The 22885-nt window shown below is 46.4% G+C and overlaps 1 protein-coding gene across 4 annotated transcripts in view; it reads right to left on the reverse strand.

The window, feature by feature from the left end:
- Positions 1-409: 409 nt before the first annotated feature.
- HEG1 (heart development protein with EGF like domains 1) overlaps positions 410-22885 on the reverse strand; it is an 82384-nt gene continuing 59908 nt past the window's right edge. For all 4 annotated transcript variants that reach the window (XM_027107018.1, XM_027107022.1, XM_027107005.1 and 1 more), the window contains 4 exons: positions 22739-22776; positions 12095-12182; positions 8081-8255; positions 410-5516 (listed from right to left, as the gene is read on the reverse strand). In XM_027107018.1, the coding sequence (XP_026962819.1) occupies positions 5367-5516; positions 8081-8255; positions 12095-12182; positions 22739-22776 (451 nt within the window). In that variant the 3' untranslated portion in view covers positions 410-5366. The remainder of the gene's footprint in view (positions 5517-8080; positions 8256-12094; positions 12183-22738; positions 22777-22885) is intronic.

Below are 22885 nucleotides of genomic sequence, written 5' to 3' on the forward strand. Positions count from 1 at the left end.
GTTAATTAATGAACAAATGTCAGCCAAGTGGCCACAGTCACCGGCCACGTAAGTCTAAGGCCACGGCCTCCCACCTTAAAGTTCTAGATTCTCTCCACCATAGAGCACAGATATGCTTACTCTCCCTTCTCCTGCAAGATATGAAGAGTGATGGTGGGAGGCATGGAGGAGGAAATCTTCCGTGTCTGAAAACTGGTTACTGGCTCTTTCCAACCAGCAGAAAGAAAAGTAAACAAAGGCAGGTTCTATGCCTGATCCGTCTGCCCATCCGTCCATCATCAGAAGCGTATTTCCTCCCTTGTGCCATGTAAGAGTTCACAGCGCAGCTCCGCCGTTTAAATGATGCCCTCATGAAAATGAACTTGTTGCACTCTGCTGTGGTTTGTTTGTTATCACGAGAAAAACACAGTGAAAATGATATTGATTTTATTGCATCATTTTACTGACTAGAACGCCAGACTTATAGTGGATATAAGTATAAAAATAATCGAATTCTTACAAATACTTTGCTACTACAGTACTGAATAATTCGTGGAGGTTGCAATTATAATACAACTTTAAATAACATTCTCATAATGGATTTAACACAATCAACCAGGGGCTAAGGTTTAAAGGTCTGCAAAGAGAAATCTGGGACAATGTGAAAACTCAAAAGTTCCTCTTCCAGCCACATGCTTCATTTAACCATAAATCCAGCAACACAAACATGAACAAAACTCACAGCACCCCATGATGAGACATCTTTTAAAAAACAGGCGAAGTAATACAGAAACCTGGGTTAGTGTCCCAGCTAGACAGGTTCCATTCCATCCCTGTCTAGTCCCATCCTTCCTATCCAAGAACTCTGCACCTGAAGTGCATTATCATGTATCCAAGAAAAAAAAAGTTAGAATCTAATATGCCAATCCTTTTAAATATCCTCTTTAAAATGCCACGAGAACAGAGCCAGTCTAAGATATGTCTTTTTTTTAGACCTCAATTGCCCCCTTTGGTTTCACAGGGTTTTCTGTGAGCACTTCACACCAAATAGGACAGATTATAACACTCTTGAAAAGATACTTTAGCACAACAAATTAACTGACATTTAAAACTTTAATCTTTCTAGTAGTTTAACCAGCTTCCTTCTCCGGGGAGCCAAGAAAAGAAAAAGAAAAAAGAGCATATACTTAACAGCCAACTCTACAAAACGGTATGTATTTCCAAAAATGCACATGAGAACCTCAGAATGCCGCTTTGTCAAGAAGAAGGAAATGAAATGTCCCTTCTAATCCCCACAAAAGTTTTCACACAGAAAAAATATCTCTGATACTAAAGGTGGTTTTCAGTAAGATACAAAATACTGAGATACTGAACTTTGCTTTCTTCCTCTCTCCACAGAAGCGCTCTAGTTTTGAAATCAGTGTATCTTAGAACCATGGGTCAAAACCCTAGTTTGGGGTGTGTTAGGCTAAACTGAGCGAGAAGCAGCTGGCCTGAACATTCTTGCTTCTGCAGGCAGCACCCATGGAGTTACAGGCACCCACCTGGGTGCACCACCAGTGGGCAAGATGGCTTAACGGAGGCCCCAAGAAGCCACACGTGAGGAGTGACCCTGACGTGTCTGCTCTGGGAACTTTCACATCTGAACGAATATCACCCTTCAATGACACTTTCGTGGGCAGCCATCCAGCCTCATCTTGCAAAGATGTTGCCCTCCCATTTGGGCTAACGTTAAGAACGACCTCTTTAAGAACTTAACGGTTACGTCTTAGTTTTGGACCTCAAATGCTATCAGCCAGCTTGATTACACTATCCACTCAGCAATTTTGGCTCTAAATGACTTAGCTGCTTCTGAAAACAAACTTTTGTCAAAGGAGGAAGATTTGTCAGCATTTAAGACATTTCAACTGAATATGTTCCAGACTCAGATCATGTTCACGAAAACATGCTTCCAATATGTGGGAAACGTGGCCTCACCACGGGAGCAGGGCGAGGCAGCCCTCAGACAGATGTCTAAGTCTGGCCGTGTCTGTCAAACACCCAGGTCATCACCATACACCTCCTTCAACCAAAGCCACGTACCAATATGCTTCTTGCTAACAGGCATGAGCCAGCCACTGTTATCTTGATGATGGCCTCAAGCATCCAAGAAATACATGTAACAACAGACCCGAAAGGACTGTTTCAACATTTTGCTTTTGTACTTCATGGCATTAGTTTAGTTACTGTTTAATAATATTAAAGTTCTTAAAATAAACAACTTTTATTTTAAGCCCACTCTCTCCAGCTCTCTTTGACACTGGATGGTGAGGCATAAGCCAGGGAGGCGAGGCAAGAGGTATAGCGAGAAGAACAAGCCAGGCGGAAGGGTTTGAGTCCTGGCCCTCCAAGGCAAGGTGCTTATCCCCTCTGAAGGGCCCCATAGCCGAGAAATGGGCTCTCTCGCACCCACCTCACAAGGGTGCAGTGAGGCCACGTACCCGGCACAGAGCCTGGGTGTGGTGGGAACACATGAGATGTCTGTTGAGACTATTTAGGCTTTCTAAACTGTCTCTAGTGCCCTGGGCTGGCTCATGGGGCAAGAGGAAAAGACACCAGAAATAAGACCCTCTGGAGCTTCGACAAAACCTGCAGATGCTGGGAGGCCCCGGTGAGCACCTCCCTGCCTTGCGAGTCACCATGCTCCGGCCTGCTGCGGGACATGGGGTTCCACGCGGCCTCTCTTCCCTACAGACGTCTGAATGTCTCACGGGCAGCTTCCTCCAGCACCCCCAGCTGTGGGGCTCCCACGCAGGACCCAGGCATTTCTGTGCACAGGGCCCTCACACTCCAGGTTCAGGGGCTGACACAGCGCCTGTGCCAGAGGGGAGGGCTTCTGCTCACCAGGGGTGCATCCAGCCTGTCCCACATCCCTGGGGCTGCTGCCCCACTAGCTGTGTCTTGGCTCAGGGAGGACCCTCTAGAGGTGTTTAACCCCAAGCAGGAACAAAGCCAGCCTCTCCCTTCCTTACCCAGGCGAGCAGCCGGCACTGGCACTGACACCCGCCCCCAACCCTGCAAGCCTCTAGAAACTGCAGATACGATGTGAACTCAAGCTTGCAGGGGGCCTCCCTTTCTCACAGTGAAAGGAAAAACAGCACTCTTAATCCACTTCACATGCACAAAAGCCACTCCCAGGAAAGCATTCTTGGAACTTACAGCACACTCTTTTCTGGATGTTGAGATTCTGCTCCAGGACGCTTTGGGGACACAATGCTTCATGTCGTGAAGCATATAGCTTCTGGCCCTGGCACAGGCGATGATCTGTCAGCTGTGAGGTCAGCTGGAGGCGGCGGGCGCGTATGCCTGGGGATAGCCGCCATTGTGGCTCCGGGTCCCGGGGGCAAGCGAGGCTCTGCGGCCAAAGCCCGGAAGCAGCCGCCTCCCTCGGGCCCCAGCCTGCTGGCTCAGGTGTGCTGAATGCAGGAGCTTGAGCTCTCCAGTTAGATGGAAGACCACGAGGCACAGACGGCCGTTCGGTTGCACGGAAAGAGGCCAGACCCGAGATTTCTAAAAGGGGATGCTCTGAAATTTTAAGTTGGCACCCACTAACAAAACAGAATTCTTTTTGTATCTATCTCATGAGATGAATGCAATTTAAACTACTAAGTGGTATCACAGCTGACTAGTACTCCTGCTGCAGCAGGGAAATGGTGACTCGTGGAGACCACGGGACTTGGGATTTTGCACTTAAAACTGTTTGGACGAGAATTACATAAGACTAATGATTAGATTCATTCTGAAGAGCTTAGAGAACCTTGAAGAAACAACCATGACCGGGACAGAACCATCTCCAAAGGCTGCACCATTTCCAGAAGTGTGGGTGCCACTGAGCTCCAAGCTTCAGGGTGGGAACAATTCTTTTACCTTTGTGTTCTCTTCACTTCATCCTGAACCAGGATGTTCAAAAGCAGACGAGAATGATCACAGTTCCACAAGAAGCAGTTAAAGGCACAGCACAGGATATGCCCCCCTCGCAGGACCCACGTTTCAGCCACCGTAAGACTCGTGGAATTTCCTTCCCCAAGGCCAACGCTCAACTCCCTAACTGGCCAGAAGTCTTTAGTTCTCCAATGCTGACTTGAATTATACCCATGTTTCTGGAGGGAACTCCGTAGTAGTACAAAGAGTTACAAATTACCGTTTGAGAGAAAATAAGTTATTTCTTCAATGAATAAATAGCTTTGAGCGGTTGGCTGAACCACTCAACCGACACTGAGCTTGAGGACGAGATCGGGGCTACTAGCAAAGATGCCGCACTGGTGGGTAAGCAGGCTCACGTGTGGCTCCAGCCCAGCTCCGCATTCTTTCTCAGGAACCGCACGCCCGGCTTCCCAAAGCACTGGTGTTTCAGAAAATTGAATACGCCTGTTCAGCCCATTTCCCTAACCATGTTCAGCTGCAGCAACAACAAAAGCTGCTTCTCCATTAGTGGTGAAGTACCAGCTCAGACCCAACCTGCCTTGAGCTCTCCACTTCTACTCCACATGTAGCAGCCTCGGCCTCAAGGATGGAGGTCAGAGCCCACGCACTATGCGGTGCCCTCAGGGATGGTACCCTTCCGCCAGGGCCTTCATCCAGTGCTTGCTGGGCCTCTAACTAGAACCAAATGGAAGTTGTTTTGCCCTGATCCAGATGTAACTGCAAAGGGAAAAAAAAAAAATCCTAGGTAAATGTGTCACCTTGACTAAAGAAAACAAACTGGAATTGTGTGCTGTGCCTCCCAAATTTCAGTTCCTCGTTTTGGGGGTTTGTTTGGAGAACGTAGCACGAGACGACTTAGGAGGGTGTGTTAACCTCCAGCATCTCCCAACACTAGTGGTATGTCCATCGGCATCTGTTGTTCAGCACGTAGCTACTGGGCAGGAAAACAACGAAAGAGCCAGTATTTTGCTGGAAATGAATCACCACGTTGAGGCCTATGGAAGTGCCCGAGTGGAAGAGGCCTTCGTTCTGGAGCAGTCTTGAGAAACGTCCAAAAGGAGGCCTCCCTCCCTACTTTTGCATTTACTAAAGTGCGAACTAAGGAAAACCTGGGTCCTTGCACTGATACCTGATGATCAGCCCTCATTAACAGTCACCCCGAAGCCACGGCCAAGCTGCAGTCATGCGGGGACTCTACCGTACTGGCCCGTGTTCACATTCACAGTAGCAGTGAAGGTGCCGGATGAGCAGCCTGCAGCTCCGCGTCCACGGGCTCCAGCTGTCCCCTTCCACTGTGGCCACACCCCCCATGCCCATCCCCTCTCCGCTGGCCGCTCAGGTATGGCTGCACAAGTCCTGGGAGCAGCCGGCGGGAGGCGCTCCGCTGGTGCAGTCGCAGCAACGGGCCCCTCTCTCTGCTGCGCTTAGAAGTAGTCTCTTCTCCTACTCTCATCGCTGATGAAAGATGGGTTATACTGTCCGGGGAAAATGCAAGAATGCCGCGATCCTGGCAATCCAGTGTAGGCCGGGTAGAGTCCATTTCGTTCAAGTTCAGGATTCCTTACACTTGTAGGCTGGTGGCCAAAGAGAAAAGAAGAAAAGTCAGTTTATTATTCTTGGGTTTAAATTTAATAGTTAAGAAAAAAGCAACAATGAATGCTATATTTTGACGAATTTAAGATGGAGGCACCTATACATAGCAGAGCAAGGTCTGACCTAGAAGTCAGGACCTCCCAGGTCATCTCTTTATGGAACCTGGGATCCCTTTGCCCATATTTTAAAAGTGGGTTTTTAGAAACATTACATAATCAAGAGCAGCCCAGTCATTTTTATTTTATTTTATTAAATTTTTTTTATTTATTTATTTTTGGCTGTGTTGGGTCTTCGTTGCTGTGCGCGGGCTTTCTCTAGTTGCGGTGAGCGGGGGCCCCTCTTCGTTACAGTGTGCGGGCTTCTCATTGCGGTGGCTTCTCTTGTTGCGGAGCACAGGCTCTAGGCGCGCGGGCTTCAGTAGCTGTGGCACGTGGGCTCAGTAGTTGTGGCTTACAGGCTCTAGAGCGCAGGCTCAGTAGTTGTGGTGCACGGGCTTAGTCGCTCTGCGGCATGTGGGATCTTCCCGGACCAGGGCTCGAACCCGTGTCCCCTGCATTGGCAGGCGGATTCTTAACCACTGTGCCACCAGGGAAGTCCCAAGAGCAGCCCAGTGATTTTAGACCAACGTAGGAAAAGACTCGGGTTAACTATTATCTTGATTATTATCAAGAGTAATTATTATCTGATTATCATTTTGACTTTTAAAAAAGAGTTTCTTTGCGAAGCACAATGGCTTTAAATCCTCTCTGGTATTTAGCAGAAAGCTATTGTCCCTGCTGAGAATGGGGAACTGACCTTCACAAGGCCACCTGTCGGAGGTGGAGTTAGGACCCCAAAGCAGGAGGCCAGCTGATTCTCAGGTGTCTCTGACCAGATCCCAGCTTAGTGGGTTGTGACTACCTACCTAACGCAAAAGGAGCCCCTGGGGAAGGCCCTGGCTACTCTGAGGAGGCCCTCCTTCAGGGAGAAATGTCGGCTTATAGAAACAAAACACTAGTTTCTGTTTATTATAATGTGGATCTCAGGAGAGCCCAGCGTACACCTGAGGCCACTGTGAGGGACAGCCCACTCCCTCAGGGGACAGCTTAGGCTCTGCTTCTACAGACTGCTCAGCCCACTGTCTGAAATGAAAATGGGGTTCATGTAAGTTTGTGAGTGCATCTACTTAAGACAACTCTTCAGCTAATGGCCTGGGAACGTGCAGCAAACGTGGGTCCTGTGATGCTGTAGGCCTGTCAGTTGCTCTGTCCTGGTGCTGCCTGGGGGCTGAGGAGCCCCTAGTGAAGGTTGTAAGTGTGTGGGTACCCCTGGGAGAGATACCTGCTTAGTTACGGCTGCAGTTGTCAGAGGAAAAAGACTTTCCTGACAAACAGAGGGTAAAGCAAAGCTCCTATGCATACATATCAACGGAAACATTCAGACTAGATCTATCTTTGTATCTACATTTATCTTTCCCCTTATTTCTTTTTGTTCTTCCTCCAGGCCAGGTTCAGATTTTTCAGAGTTCATTGAAACTACAGCTTCCTTAGCACGAATGCCCCTCCCATCCAAAGTCTGAACGCGCAGGTTCATCTCCACAGCAACCAGAGTGGTTGTTCAGTCTGTTAACAGGATTGCCTAAAGCTATTAAGTCCCTTGAAACCTCAGGGCAAGGTTTCACGTTTACTGCTATACTTCTAAGCTCAGCGAGGCAGGAGAAGTCACTTGCCAGCTGTTTGTTTTTCAGCTCAGGTATCACCGCCTGTGTTTGCTTTATGGCTGATGCAGTGTAACATGAAAGAACTGAGCAGGCGTGGGAATATGACATGGGTTATTCAGTGTGGGACAGAAGCAGCAAGGGTTCAAGGCGGTCTCTCATCTTTCCAAATGATGCACTCCAGGGCTGGACATAGCAAATTATTGAAGACCTATTGAATCTTCCAAACCTCTGACAATTCAGGATGACGCTGAATTGTTCTCTTTTATACCTTTTCCCAATCCCTCGGTTTCAACTACCCAACCGCATGATGTAAAGCATGGCAGACAAGAGATAAGAATGAAAGGGCCAAAGGCTAAATATCATGAAATTCTTTCTCTATCTTTTACCTTCCAATCCTGTAACTTAAAAGCAAGTTCAGTGACATGAAGGTTATTGCTTCAACCTCATAAAGTACATACCGTGCTCTGTGGAAATACTCTTCATAGCTCAATGTTGAAACGAATAAATCCCATGCAAATAGACAGTAAGTAAATTGAATATTAAACTATGTGAATAAGAGGCGTAGGTCACCATTCTTTTTAACCTTTAATGAGCTGGAGTGCTTCTACTACAACAAAACAGAATCCGTTGGGAGTTCTCTGGTCGCCTGGTGGTTAGGATTCCGGGCTTTCACTGCCGTGGGCCGGGTTTAATCCCAGGTCAGGGAACTGAGATCCTGCAAGCCACGTGTCGAGACCAGGAAAACAGAACAAAACAAAAAACCCCAAAACAAACAGAAAAAACAGAATCCCTTTAATTCTCCGAGGAAATTGGAGCTGGGAGGTCACTGGGCATGGGAATACACACCGAGTAATACACATCCGTCATCTGGAGGAGGTTTTTGGTACTTCCATTCTCATGCATTTCAATAGCTTCTCGGCCCCATTCTTGTGAGCGAGGGTTCTTGGGGTACTCAGCATATGGGGACATTTGGAAATCCCCACTTTTGAAGATGAGCTTGCTTATGTCGTTTTTATTCTTTCTGCAAGGTAAAAAAATTGTGAAAATTGAAATAAGTCCTGTGAAGAAATGCTAACTGTGAAAGCACCATCTGGTTTTCTGCAAGGAAAATTAGACCTAAAGATACCACTATGCATTTTTGTAGCTGCCCACTGAGGAATGTTATTATTGTTGTTATTATTTTTAGTATTTGCCTATAAAAACGCGATTAGGTGCAAAAAAAAGATGCAAAAAATCTTCCAACCCAAAGGGGCAGGTGATCGTGGGTAGAGAGGACAAAGACAGCTGCAGTGGAGCAGATTTAGACTGTTCTGGGGGACAGACATCGCTGCACCGTGGGGTCAGCCAGGGAAACGAGAGTCATAAATTCAGAAGATGTTGCAGTGGGAAGGGCCTTTAGGATTCTTTAGTCCAGCAGTTCCCAACCTGCTTGAGGAGCTCTGGGGATGGGGCAACTCTGGCTCTGTGAAGGATGTGACTTGTCCTGGGGTCACAGTTGGCTACTAGTAAAGCTGGGGCCAGAATTCAGGCCTCCCACTCCCCGGCCACTGCTGTTCCACTGCATGAAGCTACTTCACGAACCATGAAAACAGTATGTTTCGTTTGCAGAAAGGCCCACCTGTGTACATACCCATACGGACTCTCATGTCAGCGGGGCAGGGAAACCCTAGGACAAGTTCCCTAGTGGTGAGAGTTCTCTGACTGGAAACTGTTGGAGGATGTGTTATTCACCTTCTGTAATGGGCCTCGAATCAGACATTTTTAGTGATATTTGTCCTGGGTAAGATAATCTGGAGTTTCCTCCGTCTATACCTCGCTTTCCTGTAAATAAATGTTCTAGGGAAGGCACCAAATCATTCAGGATCTTAAAACCAGATGTCCAGCATGGGGCTTAGGCGTTGTCCCTTCTTTCAAGTTGAGAACAGACCTGCCATTGTGTGGCTCCCTGGGGGCTGGAGCATCTTGTCTCAAACAATGGCTTACTGATTTACAGTGACCTTCTCCCAGGGACCAACAGTCACAGGCTCTCTTTCCCCAAATAGCTACACTACCTGGTACAGGACACTGAGCGGATAGGAGGCTTCTGTCTCCTGGAGCACTCAAAGTCTCTCTCTCTAGCTCCTAGTCTCCTACCCAGATTTTTATTTCCACTCACACAGTTTGTCTCTGATGCTTTGATTGCAACATTGTGAATGACAGGCATGGGCTGAACCATGAGGCCTGCGTCCCTGGATGGGCATTTGGAGCAGCTAGCTCTCTGCAGCATTCCTGGAGATAGAGGATATCTTAGAGGATATCTTAAAATGTCCTTCAGGTCAATGGTTGAAAAGATAACTTGCTATTTTGTAGGTCCCCTCCATCTGCTATGTCAGGATAATTCCTGCCATTTATTATCATCTAAATCAAAAGTCTGAGTTTTCCCTTATCTGAATAACCACAGAGAAGGGAACCAATTCCTTTCTTTTTCTTCCTTTTCCAATCGAAACCCAGTCCCACTGCTGCCCAGGAAGCCTAGAGCCAAGTTTACTACTGTTTGCTCATCCACATGCCTGCCCCCTCTCCACTGCTAAATATTCCAGGCAATCCCTTTCGTCTTTGTTTGCTTCTTAATTTTCCCATTTAAAGTGTAAAAGTCGGGCTTCCCTGGTGGCGCAGCGGTTAGGAATCTGCCTGCCAATGCAGGGGACATGGGTTAGAGCCCTGGTCCTGGAAGGTCCCACATGCCGCGGAGCAACTAAGCCCATGCACCACGACTACTGAACCTGTGCTCTGGAGCCTGCGAGCCATAGCTACTGAGCCCGCATGCCACAACTACTGAAGCCCAAGCGCCCTAGAGGCCATGCTCCGCAACAGGAAAGGCCACTGCAATGAGAAGCCCGCGCACCGCAACGAAGAGTGGCCCACGCTCGCCACAACTAGAGAAAAGCCTGCGTGCAGCAATGAAGACTCAACGCAGCCAAAAATTTTATTTAAAAAGTGTAGAAGTCAATGGTTTTTAGTATATTCAGAGTTGTGCAACCATCAGTTGTGCAACTTTGGAACAATGTCATCACCCCAGAAAGAAACGCCACACGCCTTAGCCATTACTCCCCAGTTCTCCCCCTGCCCATCCAGGCCTAGGCAACTGACAATCTACTTTCTGTCTCTATTTGATTTGCCTATTTTGGACATTCAAATAAATGGAACCATACACATGTGGTCTTTTGTGACTGGCTTAATTCACATAGCATACTATTTTCAAGGTTCATGCATGTTATAGCGTGTTTCAGTATTTCATTCCTTTTTACGTCAAGTAATATTCCATTGTATGGATATATCACATTTTGTTTATCTGTCCATCAGTTGATGGATATTGGGGTTATTTTCACCTTTTGGCTATTACGAACAATGCTACTATGAATACTTGTGTACGTGGTTCTGTGCGAACACCCGTTTTCATTTCTCTTGGTATAAGAGTGGAAATGCTGGGTCAGATGGCAATTCTGCTTAACCTTCTGAGGAACTACCAGACTTTTTCGAAGTGACTACACCATTTTACGTTTCCACCAGCAGCGTCTGAGCGTTCTACTTTTCCCACATTCTCACCAACACTTGTTATTTTCTGGGTTTTGTTGGTTTGTTTTAGTAGCCATCTTAGTGGGTGTGAAGTGGTATCTGATGTTAGTTTTGACAGCATTTCCCTGATGGATAATGACATTGGGCATCTTTTCATGTATTTATTGGGCATTTGTGTGTCTTCTTTGGAGAAACGACTATTCAAGTTCCTTGCCCACTTTTAATTGGGTTGCCTTTGATAGGGACAGAGTAAAGGGACAAAATAGGTGATTAAATAGTTAATCCCACTAAAAAAAAAAAGCATGGGAGACCCCTGTAAGCTAATGATCACTCAAGAAAGCAGGTTTACTTAACCACAGAACCAAGCTGGCTTGCTTAGCAACAAAACCATGCCACAGAAGCTTGAGACATGCCCCCAAACAGTAAAACAACGGTAAAGTGAGACCAACATCCTGCCCAGTAAGGTCAGTGAGTTAATAATTCCTAGGACACGCTCCTTTGCATGCACTACAAACAAACATACGGGGAAAACATGACATTATACTACAACCTGAGATGATTTACCACTTTTAGCATATGTTACCACCCTTCTGCTTATTTAAATAGTGCCATGACAGTCCCGGCTTCACCATGTAGGGACAAGAAAACTCCCCCGCCTGCTGTGGAGGAGCTGATGATGGAAGCGTGACGTCCACTCAACAATGGTCCTCTCCCCCTCCCCATTCTTCCTTTGATTATAAAACTGGAGCCCACTAAGTTCTTAGTGTGGCACCCTCTTGCCCACAGGCTTGTAAACCTCACAAGCATCCTATTCTGATAAATCACTTCTTATCTATCACTTTGCTGAATTCTTTCTGCACCAAGACATAAGAACCTACGCTCTACTAAGTCCCAAAATGCGTTCTGCGGTTTCACCTTTTTACTCCTGAGTTGTAAGGATTCCTTATATATTTTAGATGATGATTTGCAAATACTTTCTCCCCTCCTGTGGGTTGTCTGTTTCACTTTCTTGATAGTGTTCTTTGAAGCAGAGAAGTCTTAATTTTGATGAAGTCCAATCTATCTTTTTCTTTTGTTGCTTGTGCTTTTGTGCTCTTTTAGTAAAAATCCCATTTGCTGTCCTTTTCTTTCCCAGATGGTACTACCTATCATGAATTTCCCTTTTTCCTTTTTTTAAATGGTTCAGTCATTCATTACGATTTAATACTGTAAAGCACTCCCAGACATTCTTTAAAAGGGGTAAAAATGACCCTTGCTTAGCACAGGCAAAGAAGGAGAATTAAAATGTGGACTCTTGGCACTCACCTGCAACAGGTAACAATCAGTGCGATGCCCAGGATGAGCAGAAGCCCACCTCCCGCTGCTGCAATCACCACAGTGATGAGCTGATAGGCTAAACACGTTTAAAGGAAAAAAGTGGATTGGTAAGAGGGTAATGAATGAATAAAGGAATACCAAAAAATGGTCCCCTTCCCCGCCCCACGGCTACCCCATGCCTCAGCTGGTGACCACTTTTCATTTTCTGGGCCCCCAGCAAAGGCTGCTTGGGACTAGCTCTGCATTTTCTCAGTTGAAGGGGAGCAGATTGTACCATCCCCAAATATGCCTCTTTGGTGTATTTATTATTTTGAGCTGATATTTTTGAGAAACTGCAGACACAGGAGAAACTCTGAAAACTGAGTATTAATTACCCATTTGTAAGGGAAATTTACATTAGAAAGAGGCTTGTACCAGGAAGAGAGCTAATACCACAGATAACTTTTTCACCTGAGAGACTTATCTGCTTGGCACACAACCTTTGTGTCCCAAACATTTCCTCTTCTCACTTTCCTGTAAATTGCATTTTCCCCTTTGAAGCCCTAGACCCCTGGCCCTTTCCTCAGCTCAGGAGGGCGTATGAGCCTCAATCATCTGGCTGCCTTTTGAGTCTCATATCTTTGTGGGGCTCCCGTGTGTATGTGCATAATTAAAATTGTTTTTTCTCCTGTTACTCTGGCTTTTAATGGGAGTGGGGAGGGGGTGTCAGCCAAGAATCTAGAAGGGTAGAGGGAAAATGATTATCCCTCCTCTATACTATGTTGAGCAGAGTTTCTCTTTCTCAGCCACTCCTAGAATGGGGGCTCCCAAATTCTACCTGCAGACCAGCCCGATGACGTTGTTACCAATCCACGCTCAGAAGAGAAAAATAAAAGAGATGCATACATTTTTCAAAAACTAAACTCTTCTGGGTTGTTTTTTCCCTAGTTTTAATACCTTCTAAAATTTGGTCCTTCCAACTTTTTTTCTCACTTAACACAGATGCATTTTATCTTGTGTAAATTATGCCTCCAGTAAAGCTGCTTTTTAAAAAGTAATTGGAAAAAAAATATTTTCTTGGCTACTTCCCACCCTTGGTGGTTAATTGTTTTTTAAAATTTTTGAATTGATGTAAAATTTTTTAAATTTGGTTTTAGGTTCTTACTTGATAAAATAAAAAGAAGGCAACCCTAGGTTAGATTCCACAATTTTATAAGAAATATTACCCAGAGTCTGGGAATCACTGCATAAACCATGGTAGAAACTGGGTAGTCTCAACACATACACATTGAATTTAATTACCAGACATTAGCAGTCATATAAGCAAGCACAGATCATATATAATAAACAATATTAAAATTTTAATTAATTGGTTTTATACCTATGTATTTCTGGAAAACATATTTTCAATAAAATCTATTAAATATTCAGATTGTTTTTTGCTGTGGAAATACGATTATAATTGTGCTCTCAGGTTGTAAGGTCCAGGATGAAAAAAAAGAGCCAATGATCAGGTTTTCTATAGTAAATTAGGATGGAACCATACTCTCTAGGTATTCAGGTAAAGTCAAAGGATAACGCACAGAGCTGACAATGAGCAGACTGTGAGAGAAGAGCAAATACAAGTCATGCAACCATTTACCTGTCCTTTCTTGAAATAAATAGCACAGAAACCTGATCACTATGAAAAACCATCAGGAAACAAAGCCAAACCAAGGAAGGAGTTAATTCTCTCCCTCACCTCCTGACACATCTACTCCAGCTTCATTTTTTAAAAAGCGAGGACAGAAGACAAATCTCTTGAATTTGTCGACTTCCCTTTATCTCCACCAACACTACCCTGAGCCGCCATCGACTGCTGACCAGACAACTGTCATCACCTCCTAACTCACGCTCCTGTGCCCAGTCTTGCCCACTCACTCCAAAAACCAAATCTGACCATGCCATTTCCCTGCTTCAAAAAACCTACAGAAGCTCCCATTGTTCCTAACCAGAAACCAAAGTCTAGTTCTTGCTTATCCCTCCACACCAAGTTCATGTTTTCTCACTTCCGGCAAAACAAGTGAGCAGTCATTTTAGAAGTGACCCTTGCAAGTTGCTGCAGCTGTGGCAGGTTCCCCTTTGAAACAAGCACCTGTGTTGTGTCTAAAAAGAGACAAAGGCAGTGTAGACCAGTGCTTTCCAAACTATCTGTGGTCAAGGACCAGTTCTTCTTGGCCTGTGCTTTTGGATATTATTTTTAAATGAAGAAAATAAAATCTCATTTGTTCCTCTTGTCTTTCCCCCCAGGCACCAGCTATCATGAATTTCCTTCTCTCCTTTTTTTAAGGCATCTACTGCAGACCAATACTTCCGTAAAATACAACAAAGCTATTTATTTTACAAAGGATCCCACGCTTGGGTGTCACAGCCATGTCAGCGTAAAACGACTCTAAGTGCTTACTCTCCGTTTCTTTATCATCTTGTCGCCATCCTGTCCCAGTTCCTAGTTCCCACACTTTGTGGGGTGCCGTGTTAGGAGGTGGTTTGATATGATTTCAGGTCCCGTTGTTTGTGACAAGAATGAAATTGTTTTTAAGAATGAATTTATTGGGGAATTCCCTGGTGGTCCAGTCGTTAGAACTTGGCACTTTCACTGCCGGAGCCAGGGTTCAATCCCTGGTTGGGGAACTAAGATCCCGCAAGCCACTGGGCATGGCCAAAAAAAAAAAAATGAATGAAGTTATTGCTTTGATATAAAAGTGAAAATGTATTTCAGGATGTCAGCATCCACATCTGTGGCTGCCGACAGCACTTACTAGTGCTGCTGGGGGCTTAATAAGAACCTATGAAGAAGCAGCATGAACGAGGGGACATTTAGACTCTAAATGCTCAGAGTTTGTGGGGACTCTTGTGAGTGTTCGGTCTGGACAAGGCTATCCTTTGCTGATCTAAATAGCTCTCCGAAGACCTTGGGGCACCAGCTCCTCCCATGGTAAAGGGGACTCTTCTACCAGTAGTGGTGGAAGCCGGGCAGCGCAGTGGCCTCACAAAGATCATCTTGCCTGTCAACACGAGTGTCTTGACTCCCTAGCAACATGCTCTGGAAACAAGGATTGTGGGTTTTGCACTGACAGTTGGAAATCTGCTGAACCGTTTCTCCTGAGAACCAACTTGTTGAAAGGTACACCTCAATTAAGTTTGGACTTTATTCCTTTCGTCTCCCCTTTCCTGGAACAACAGTGTGATAAATATGTGATTAGCTTGGACTGTTATTTCTTTATTGACTTATTAAGAGACATCCTTGGGCTTCCCTGGTGGCGCAGTGGTTGAGAGTCCGCCTGCCGATGCAGGGGACGAGGGTTCGTGTCCCGGTCCAGGAAGATCCCACATGCCGCGGAGCGGCTGGGCCCGTGAGCCATGGCCGCTGAGCCTGCGCGTCCAGAGCCTGTGCTCCGCAACGGGAGAGGCCACAGCAGTGAGAGGCCCGAGTACCGCAAAAAAAAAAAAAAAAAAAAAAGAGACATCCTGTGTGCTACTGCCTTGTGAAATTATAATTCCCACAGTCAACCTGTGTTAAATAAAATGTTGGCAAAGACCACCTCTTGGTTTCTGAGCATAATTTGCCCCCTTGAAACAAAACACACTGATATAGACAAGTGCTTCTCAAACTTTTCCTGCACATCTGACTCACCCAGAGGACTTCTTAAAACTCAGATGCCTGCTCCCCACCCCAAGAGATTTGATCCAGCAGGTCTGGGCTAGGCCGAGAAGTTGTATCTCCAGTAAGCTTCTGAGGGATGGAGACACTGCCAACTGGAAGGCCACACCTTGGGTGGCACTGGCTTAAATTATGTAGGAGAGGAAAGAATGCTGGACTGAAATCCGAAGACCTCTGTGCACATAAGCACAGAGAAAGCGCCTGGGAGGGAACTCACAAAAAACGTTCACAGACGTTAGCACTGCCTCGGGTAATAATGGACTGGTACTTTCTTCTTCATGTTTTTCTCTATTTCCCAAATTTTATTCATGTGTTTATATAAACAGATACACACAACCTCCTCTAAATCTAGAAATTGTATGTGTATATATGTACCTATATAATTTCCTTTATACACATACATTTCTTAAAGAGTTGTTGTTCTTTGGCAGCCATGTCACTGGAAACTTGTAATACGCTTGTGGACAATATAACCCACAGATCTTTTTTCTCATACCTGTGGTCAAGTCAGCTCATGAACTACAACTGATCTTTCACACTTGAGGACTGACTTTAGATTTACTGTGAGGCCACCTGATGACGTACAGTGCATGGGACTGTAAATCAACCCCTACTGTAATGTTCACTAGTCCCATAGGTTCCCTGAATGTTTGTTTATTAAGGTGAGAACAAAGGCCATGTGTGCTGTCTTAGGTTCGTCTGTCCTATCCTTCCTACTTTGAAGAGATCCTGCAGAATGATGAACCTGGAATTCTTCACTTACTTTGTCTTGGACATTTGCTGACATTTCACAGTCTTTCCCAAGCAATGGCTCTATCTTTACATTATTCTTCTTGTGGTTTGATCATAGGTTGGTGTTGCTGTCAGCGCTGTTGCCATTTTTCATTAAACCAACCCATTCTGGGCCTTAGTCTTTCCCGGAGGCTATATTTGTCCTTGCTTATATGCTTATTTGGATGGAATCTACAGGACTGTCTGCTTAGTCAACCCCCTTGTGGGAACTGTCCACCCCCCTCCACATGCAGGGTACAGTGGGGTGGTTATGCTTATACATGTAACACCATCCCCAGCCATAGGGGTTTGGTCTGGGAGTAAGCACAAGGTCCAAACTGGATCAATTAGTTCCTTCCCAGGAATCTCATTCTGGGAGAGAGACAGAACCTTCTATTTCAAAATGACTAAGCCAGTGACGCGCACCCGAAGCTCTTTGGTGAGCCTAAGAGCCTCACCTCTGGTGAGGCAGAAAGCCTGTGCACGGACCCACAGCACGAGTAGAGACAGGGATGAAGACGGATCCATGTTAACGTGTGCTCTGAAAAGAAGGCGCCGACCTCCTGTTGCTGTGACTCTCCACAAGTCCCTGATTCTTGCCATTCCTGATGCTGGAATTCCATGACTTACCCCAGAAGCCTTCCAATAAACCATCTTTTTTGTTCAAGCCAGCTAGGTTTATTTACTCCAGAATAACCTTAGTCAGCTGTGATACTGATTTATAAGAAATATGTATCTGTTCCCGGTCCTAGTTCCAAGCACAGCTCCTAAAACCCTGGGAATTTCCTAAGCCTGGAGAGCAAAGGTGTCTTTTGCTATGTTAATGAGGTGACTTTTGGAAAGCCCTTAGGAAACTCCTGGATGGAGGTTGGTTGCCAGGGAAACCAAGCTTGTGATTAGCTGGTTAGAACTGTCGGTCCCACCCCCCTAACCTCCTGGGAGGGGAGAGGGGCTGGAGACAGACTTCAGTCACCAACCGCCAATGATTTAGTCAACCGTGCCTGTGTCATGAAGCTGCCATGAAAAGCCAGAAGGACGGGGTTCAGAGAGCTCCAGGTTGGTGAATGCCGGGAGATGAGGGGAAGGTGCCGCGCTGGGAGAGGGCATGGACATTCCGGGCCCTTCCCCCAACCTGGCCCTGAGTATCTCTTCCATCCAGATGTTCCTGAGTTCTATCCTTTCATAATAAACTGGTAATCTACTAAAATGTTTCCCGAGTTCTGCGAGCCAGTAGAGCAAATTAATGGAACGCAGGGAGGTGGGGTCACTGGAACCTCCATCTACAGCCGGTTGGTCAGAAGCACAGGTGACAACCTGGACGTGGGATTGGTGTCCGCTGGGAGACTGGGGTGGGGAGGTCTTGTGGACCAAGCCCTTAAGCTGTGGGATCTACCTGGAGATAGTGTCAGAATTGAGATAACTGGCTTAGTGATGTGGAAAGAGACACATTGGAATTGGTGTCAGAATCGTACCAACCCGTAGGCCTTCCTTTAAAACCCTTGAACTCATTACAGACCTTTCTAGGTGGCCACATTCGTTTTATTTTAAAATTCATTTAGTTCTCTCCCTTTCCCCCTCACTGTGCTCATTAGTGATGTTGGTTAGAATTCTGCCTTTTAAATCTTTCCACTCCTCTTGCATCATCTTTCCTTTAGAACCCTGTTCACAGCATTCTTTTTTTTTTTCCTCTGTACCTCTTGAAATTTGCCTTTCGCACATCTACAGGCTGTAGTGTGGCCATAACACGCAAGAGTAGGTACAGGGCAGCATTCCCCTCTCCCAAGGTTGCTTCCTTTCAGTTCCGACACAAAGTGAGTTGTTTGCTTTTAGCTGCAGGAGACTTCCAGCTGACTTCTGGATAATTAATGATCTCTTCGTCCTCCTAAGCAGTTTGTTACGAGCGACTCTTGCCAGCACATAGCATTTCCACTGGTTTGAGTTCTAAGCCCAATGTAATAACAAGGTGAAGACCATTAAAGGACACTTTCTACACCTGCCACCAGACTGTGGGGTGGGAAGGCATGGCAGGAGGATCTTTAAGGTGAATGTCTGGTTTCACCAGAAGAGGATGAAGAGGCCCAGGCACGGGGAAACAGACCCCACATCCCCGCTGGCTGTGTGAGTCTCCACTGGAGAGACGCAGGACATCCGAATGGAAAGGATGACCTACAGAAGGACGTGGTGCGGATAAGAAGGAGGGATGGATAAAAATGTCTGCAGCCAGAAAAAGGTAATCTAGGAAAATTATGTGTGTTCTATCATCACAAAGTGACAATAACCACAAACAGAAGAACGGCTTAGAGGATGGGACTGTAAAGAAAGGTTTAAAACTGATGGTAAGAGGGGAGTGGTTAAGTAAATTATGATATATCCAGAGAGTAGAATTCCACAGAACTATCAAAAGTGGCCTTATAGGGCTTCCCTGGTGGCGCAGTGGTTGAGAGTCCGCCTGCCGATGCAGGGGACACGGGTTCGTGCCCCGGTCCGGGAAGATCCCACATGCCGCGGAGCGGCTGGGCCCGTGAGCCATGGCCGCTGAGCCTGCGCGTCCGGAGCCTGTGCTCCGCAACGGGAGAGGCCACAACAGTGAGAGGCCTGCGTACCGCAAAAAAAAAAAAAAAGTGGCTTTATAAAATTATGTAAATGAAAACACTGCACAGTTGACTAGGTTTAAAGGCAGGTTACAAAACAGTTTATTCTGTGAGACCCAATTTCTGTTAAAAAGACACACACATACATACCTCTGGTATACTGCTTCCTAAACTTTGATATGTATACAAATCTGCATATTAACCAAATCTAGGGGTCTGGTTAAAATTCAGATTCTGATTCAGTAGGTCTGGAGTGGAGAGGCCTGAAACGCTGCATCTCTAACAAGGTCCTAGGTGCGGTGGCTTCTGCTGGTCCCACTGACCAGCATTAGTAGCAAGGATATACACCAGGGTATTAAGAGTGATGTGTTTCATGGGTGATAAGGCTTTATTTTAGTTTTCTTCTTCCCTTGTATCTATTTTCTAATTAATTTGGGTTAAAGAAGGAAAATTAATGGGCATGTGTTGTTTTTACGTCATGAAAAGACAAAATTCACTTACTTTAAAAAGAGAAAAAAGGTGAAGCAAACCACAAGGTCATGAGAGATATAATAAAACTGTCAGGAGGAGCCTCTATAAAATTCAAGCGAAGGAGGAAACACGCACACCTAAAAAAGGCTGGAGGGGCAAGGGGCAGTGAGGGACATTGCGACAACAAGTCTGTAAGAATTCTGGGGCCATCGGACGAGTGCTATCAGAGGACAGGATTGTTGGAATCTGCGGCATAAAGAGGCATATTTTACATGGAAAGAAAATTAAAACAAGCAGTGATAAGACAGGTGCAGCCCTGCACTGCCTGGTGTGGGCAGCCTTGCCAGGTGCACAGAGGGGTCCAGCTGGGCCCGCACCGCCTCAGGGACTCGGGGACTTGAGAGGAGAGCTTGTCCTGCCGGCTCCAGTTTGAAGGATATTCTCTATGAGGAGCGACGGGTGAAATCTGGGCACCACTAGAAAGCTAATAGGGACTTTTAGAAAGGCAGATCAGAGGTTATGCCTGCAGCCAGAATGTATTAGAGCTGGGTGACTCCCAGAAACGTAGGCGTGAGGGAATCGCGGGGCCACGTGCGTGGCTGGACAGAGCTGGGCTCCCCGTCTCACAGGGCTTGGGCAGCAGAGTGTGTGTCCCCAGAAGCCTGCAGAGAGCAGTGTTTCTTTTCTATAAAAGATCCAGCCTGAGCCAGACCTCCAAGGCGGCCCTTACTGTCTTTGGTGGTGACAGCGGAAGGGACAGGGGTGGGTGGTGAGAGCTCTGCTATTGGGCACAAAACACTGAGTGACAAGCCACAGAATGCACACGGTGTTATCACCATAGGCGGGGATGAAATTCAGGTGCTCCGGTTTCCTTAACCCACACCAGGGCTGATCTGAGACCGCAGAGAAAAGGGCCGTTGGAAGGTGCTATTTATCAGTGACTATTAACTGCTTTGCAACACTGACATTAAGACTGATATCAAAGTCATAAAGTGGTATTCACACCCTCAGAGTTAACCAGAGTCACCCACAAAAGGTGGCCGGGACCTAGCCCTCCAGGCTGGAGTCTGCCCTCTGCTGGACATCATCGTGATGACTTGGATAAAAGGGAGCAAAAAGAAGTCTCAGGAACAGAAAGAAATTCTGCTACTTCCAAGACCCCGACCCCCATAACGCGGAGACACAGGAACGCACAGAACAGTCAGTGGATGTAGTGGTATCTCCTCTCCACATATACAGTAGTTAGTGATCTCTGAAAAGCGAATCACTCACCGCCACTTAGAACAACGCCCTGCAGCTCACTCCCCTTTCCTTCAACCCTTTCTAGGGCTTTTCCCTGTATCCATTTTCACTCTTCCATTTCCTGAGAAATATGAAGCATTTTCTAGTAAAACCTATTTAGGGAGCTGTTTGACTACAAGCAGGTGAGAAGTACTGGCTCATCCTATGAGAGGCCTGTCAGGGCCAAGGGGCCCTGGGAGGACTGGCAGGTGGGCTCTCTCACCCCCTGCTCCCTACCCCGAGATGGTCACATCTCCACGCGCGTCAACTTGTCTCACTCACGCTCTTATAAAACCAGGTACATCTGTGATATTGTGCCATAATAAGAAATATCTAGGGCTTCCGTGGTGGTGCAGTGGTTAAGAATCCGCTTACCAATGCAGGGGACGCGGGTTCGAGCCCTGGTCCGAGAAGATCCCACATGCCGCGGAGCAACTAAGCCTGTGCACCACAACTACTGAGCCTGTGCTCTAGAGCCTGTGAGCCACAACTACTGAGCCCACGTGCCACAACTACTGAAGCCCGCTCCTAGAGCCTGTGCTCCCCAACAAGAGAAGCCACCGCGATGAGAAGCCCACGCACCGCAACGAAGAGTAGCCCCCACTCGCCGCAACTAGAGAAAGCCCGCACACAGCAACGAAGACCCAACGCAGCCAAATAAATAAATTAATTTAAATAAATAAAATCAATAATTAAAAAAAAAGAAATATCTATCTAGTCTTCACCCCCCGCCCCATTTCTGGCATAAGAGCTTTTAAAACACTTGGAATTTCTGACTGATGGGGTGAGAGGAGCACCTCTTGTTAAATAAAGTCATGTCTACTTGTGGTCTAGTAAACTTAGAATATGGACTGTTGGCAGATTCTATGGAATGAGGGACAAAGCTGTCCTAAAATACTGAGTGTTACTATTCCTGCTACATCCTATATCCCAGAATTTCTTTCAATAATTTTGAGGGTGACTGTAATTTCTCAGGTCTCAGTATAAGAAAATGTCAGTGAAAGTGATCTGGAACGAATCCCAACTGCTTCTCTCAAAGAAGTGAATTAACTGTGAAACTTGACATGTGCACAGTCACCGCCACTCAACCCTCTTGTACCCGGGAGCACGGACGTCAGCTAGCAGCAGGGGACCCCCCAGTCTGCATCCAGCCCCGACCCCCGCCCCGATGATACTGGTCTAAATGGCCCCACGTTCTCCTCTGTCCTCTGTCCTCCTCATGGCAGCCCGACTTGATTTTCTTGATCAAACTGCTTTCCTGCTCTAAGACTCTTGCTAGTGCCACAGTGGCTACTGATTAAAACCTAAACTCTCAGACTCCATTGAAAGTCCCAACAGTTTGGTCCCCACATACTCCGCCAACCTAATCCCCCATTCTCCGCCTTCCTCTCTTTCTGTCCTCAGCCACACCCACTTACACACTGTCCCTGAAAACCACAGGCCCAAGCTGCCCCAAGACCTTTGTTTAGGCTGTTCCCTCTCCCTGGATTCCTTCTCCCTCCATACCTGCCAGTCAAAGTCTTCCCAAACCTCCAATTCCATCCCCTCCAAGAAACTACCCAGGAGGCTCTTCTGTTCTCCTTGGGTGTGGTCCCTCCCTCTCTGCCTCAAACCTCATGCCTAATGTACTGATGAACACTCCACAATCAGGCTATTTAGGAAAGCGTTTATCTCCCCTACAAACCTCCAGGCCCTGGAGAGCGCTCTGTTTTCCTCCCAGCACAGGAGTTGGGAAGACAGCAGATGTGAACTGAGGACAAGAGGAGGGGACAGACACCCTGCGTGCCAACAGCCGTGCCAGCCCTGCCCACGCAGAACTCGGGACTTCTGCATACTTACGGTTTCCACAGTTGAGACCACCAAGGCCGAATGGGCAACTGCAAGTCAACAAAGAAAAAGAATAAGAATTAGTTTCAAATATCAAAAGAAATAACTGAGGCAATTTACCTAAGTAACTTCTAAATAAGGTTTGGAACAAATTCATCA

This window comes from Aethalodelphis obliquidens, unplaced genomic scaffold (genome assembly GCF_003676395.1).
Source record: "Aethalodelphis obliquidens isolate GAN/ISIS:26980383/991018 unplaced genomic scaffold, ASM367639v1 scaffold1, whole genome shotgun sequence".
Taxonomy (NCBI): Eukaryota; Metazoa; Chordata; class Mammalia; order Artiodactyla; family Delphinidae; genus Aethalodelphis; species Aethalodelphis obliquidens.